Source organism: Ylistrum balloti, unplaced genomic scaffold, assembly GCF_031769215.1.
Source record: "Ylistrum balloti isolate Yb309-2 unplaced genomic scaffold, AGI_CSIRO_Ybal_v1 Utg371668, whole genome shotgun sequence".
In the NCBI taxonomy this organism is placed as follows: domain Eukaryota; kingdom Metazoa; phylum Mollusca; class Bivalvia; order Pectinida; family Pectinidae; genus Ylistrum; species Ylistrum balloti.
In genome coordinates, this window is record NW_026782845.1 from 105395 (window position 1) to 109599 (window position 4205).

At 32.7% G+C, this 4205-nt stretch overlaps 1 protein-coding gene across 1 annotated transcript; it reads left to right on the forward strand.

Annotated features, from left to right (window-relative positions):
* The first annotated feature begins 313 nt into the window (after nucleotides 1-313).
* On the forward strand, nucleotides 314-3978 carry LOC132563301 (serine/threonine-protein phosphatase 6 regulatory ankyrin repeat subunit A-like). The gene is made up of 2 exons (XM_060228064.1): nucleotides 314-490; nucleotides 2850-3978. The coding sequence occupies exon 2, from the start codon at nucleotides 2890-2892 to the stop codon at nucleotides 3451-3453; it is 564 nt and encodes a 187-aa protein (XP_060084047.1). The 5' UTR covers nucleotides 314-490; nucleotides 2850-2889; the 3' UTR covers nucleotides 3454-3978.
* Nucleotides 3979-4205: the final 227 nt, after the last annotated feature.

Genomic DNA, 4205 nt, shown 5'->3' on the forward strand with positions numbered 1-4205 from the left:
CCGTTGATAGAAATGTCAAGTGCTGTGTTAACCGCAAACCAATGAAATTAAGGTTTAAATTCATTCTCTGATCCACTTGGTACTTATCTGGTAAAAGGAAAAAACAACACCACACTATACAAACCGCTATGTGACTTCCTTCTCTAACTATTTCATTGCTATAGCATATATAGCAAGCTAAGCACATGCAAGACCGTTTGAACTTTGACCCACATTTTGCCTATAAATTCCAAGCGAAGCAAATCGTTTTGCATTCACATCGCCAGCAGGCACGTGCTGTTCGTCTCACGAGCTATTGTTTCTCACGATAACAACATGGGCAAATATTGATCGGCAGTTTGAAGAACACAGAGAAACAGCGATATTTATATATAACATCGGTGAACATCTAGATTCAGCTATCAGTGGAAAATCATTCTCTGACTTTATACCGAAATATCTGACAAAAGGACATCAACGGGAGCATTGTGGTTTTGCGATTCAAACAAAGGTATGTATCAATGATATATTGGATATTTTATATTCAAATAGATTACTAATAAGCAAAACGTGGGAAAAAATAGTTTGTTACTAAATAGCAATAATGAAAAAGTATTGAAAAAATAATTGGTATCATTTCAATTTGATGAATTTGAAATTAAGGACATCTCATTTTTTGTTTTAGATTTAGAAAAACCATTAGGTCTACTTATCCATTCTCATAAATAGTAAGAATCTACAAACAAGATTTGACGTAAATACAGAAATGTCACTCTAGATTACCGCGCTTTTAACATCAATGCTTTGCTTGAAATATCACAATACTTTGGCAATTACTTATATCAATATATTATTGAAGGAATCAACTAAAGTTCCTCACAAATATATGTGTTTTTCACATTTGACACACTTATTGGAAATGACATATAAAGGATTTTTACAGTATATGAGTACATCTCTAAATCCATAATACAACTGGAGTTTGTCTGTTTCGTGAACAATAGCAAAACCAGAGTATACCAGCATGTCAACATAATAATAATTCAAACTCAAATTCAATAAAACTAGGACAAAATATGAACATATGAAAGACTAACACAGAGACTCCTGAAAACGTAACGGTAGAATAAGACCAAATAATCATTTATTACTTTAACTTTTAGGTATGCAATACATGACCTAAAAACACATTTGTTATGTCAAATGAATACTTACCAGATATTCAGACACAAATCTGATAAAACATTTTACTAGACAGTTTGATAGCTGATAGGGGGTTCTGCTGTAGCATTATTGGTGATGTATCAGTACATTAGAAATATTTAATTGCTGTAAGTACACAAAGTTAATCATAACTACTCAATGAAACAGCAGTTATTCTATTTATAGCAGTTCATACGTCACTCATAAGTGGTTTTTGGAACATGATTTCTACTCCTACTTCCGGCGATCTCATGGGAACTTGGGCAAAACACACATTGTTAAATCTGATACGATATCCAAGTGACGTCATCAGCGTTCTACACGATAATCTAGATATAGCCACAGGATACGGGCCTGTAATTAACTAAACTATATTTATCACTTTCCTTGTACACGCAGGCAGCCAGCATTCGAGCTGTAGTTGTATCCATGTGTTACGTATTAATACGCTTTTTGTAGGAGCAGTATAACAAGAAAAATGGATTTATATTTGAAGTCTGTATTTATCTATAACCATAATATACAAATGTCGCTTAGAGAAAATATCATGATAATTAGGAATAAATCTGAAACTGTTTCTCTCATCACCATCAAATATTCATTACCTCTATAAAGATATCTATTTTGGGATCCCCTATTTTAGCAATGGCGTATACCGAAATCAGAACGAATCGATGATGTGTTGGGAAATATGGCCTTACAACAGAGTGATACATACAAACGATGTAGCTGCGAGCAATATAGACTATCAATATTTAAATGAAACTTATTTTCTTCTAAACGATTTAAAGTAGATAAAGGTAAGAGTAGATTGGAGTTGCTGAATGCTTGAAATGTTAAATCATGGCTGGAGTCTTACACCAAAAATAAAGCTAACACACTACCTTTCTAAAGACGAATGAATGATCGCTTCATATACGATAAATTGCCTCATGCACTAAGCCTCGTTAGTTTAATATTAAGTTTGTATAATACAATGCAGAGATACATATAATCCATTTCTACTTTTAAGGATAGGTGACAATCTAGTACTTCTGAGGGATGTATATTTTATATCTAATTTTACATATATCAAATATGTATTGTTACCATTGCACTTACCTTGGTAATAGGTCTTTCCCATCTGATTACAAAATAAATCCCCAGTCCATTGGCAGAAAGGCATGAAATTAAGGAAATGCTTGGATGACGTCTAGGAAAACTTATAGTATGTGATAGCATTTAAAATCAGTTTTCTGGTACAGGATCTGTAATCTCTGTAAAGACTATACTATATAAAAAATAAATATTCCTATACTAGGCGATTTATAACATATTCATGATGTGTGGTTTGGTTTTTTTGTGTGTCGGTAACCGTAGAATCAATGCGCCATTGATAAAACCATTCATATTTTAATCAAAAAGTAAAACATTTCAATTTATTTTAAGTGTTCTATCTTAAGTTTTATAAAGGGTGAAATATGAGATTTCATTGATGAAATTTCCAATGATAATATATTTCAATAAAAACATGTCAATATTGTCTTTTACGATTTTGTGATTAAACAAGTCAATTTACAAAAAAAAAAATAATAATAATATCAAATATATCTTTATCGGAAATACAACATGAACAATCGGTGTACGTTGACAAAAGTAACAATGCTCTTAAAATTTGTATTTTGCAGATATTGCCTTCCGTAATATAGTGACCAGTCGTACCTAACTATGGTGGCTTACCAGCAATCAGCGTCAGAATGTCAAAGACTAGCTAATGCCATGGCAATGAATGTGCTCGCCATGTTAAAAAAAGATGAATCTCGCTTGATTCGAAAAGCCAAACAATTGGTAAAAAAGCGACGAAACTTTGCCAGGAAAGTCTTTATTGAAAATGTTGATGGATGGACCCCAGCTCACGCATGCGCGTTACGAGGTTCAAAGAAATTACTGAAAGTAATGGTTAATTCTGGTTTTGATATAAACACTCAAATGGGTCAACCGGAAGGTCTTCCGAACGGTTGCACATTACTGCACATAGCTGCCTATAGAGGTGATGCTGATATCTGTAAATATCTGATTTCCTGTGGAGCTGATGTTGATGCCAAAGACAGTTTCGGACGAACACCGCTGTACTACACCACACGTCATAACAACCGTTATTTATTCAACTGCTTTGAGAAAACCGGGGCTGACATTAGTGCCCTAGACAAATGGCTTCCTAACTGGAGATCAGATCATACAAACGAGTGTATGACACCACAGCAAAAATCAATAACTTTCTGTTTCTTTTGAAAGTGATTTGTAGAGTTTTCTTTTGATAAAATCAATTTCTTCGACTTCATCATGATGAACATTTTCGTCATCTCGTCATGTAGTCATTGAAATATCACTCTCTAATCTTCTACTGGATGTGTTATAAGAACTTATAATCTACATGATGGTACCAACAAAGACTCACATTCCCTAATAACATCTGTTTCATAAATACATATTCATTCTAATTATATTGAAATTATCTAATTTTATTTTTAAGATTGCACGTATATATTTTCATTTATATTTTAATGACATTTTCGCATTTATCGTCTCTTACAATATATTCTTTCTCATTCATAACTCATTCCTTCATGGACATTACATACGCTTGAAACATGTGATATCGGTTTCATCTACCATGTAAAGAAGTCCCGCTACAAATTGTAGAAGCATTGGTGTCGGAGTGCATTCAAGATAAACCATAAAACCGTCCTTGACCTTTCATATGATGTGGTTCTAAATTGTTATGATACAGATCTCTTGTATGCTTATTACACGTATGGATGCAAATAAAATGAATTTCACAATAAATGTATGCTTATTTGGTTTTTATCATTGATATAAACATGACTATCGGTTTCAAAATTGACCGATATATATATATATATATATATATATAGCCAAACAAGAAACAGAACAGTGATGCAGTACAACGAATTGTCATTTCCAGGACAAAAAAAAAAACTTCTGGAAAAAAGACGATTTAATTTTTGTAGATTTCCAATAAG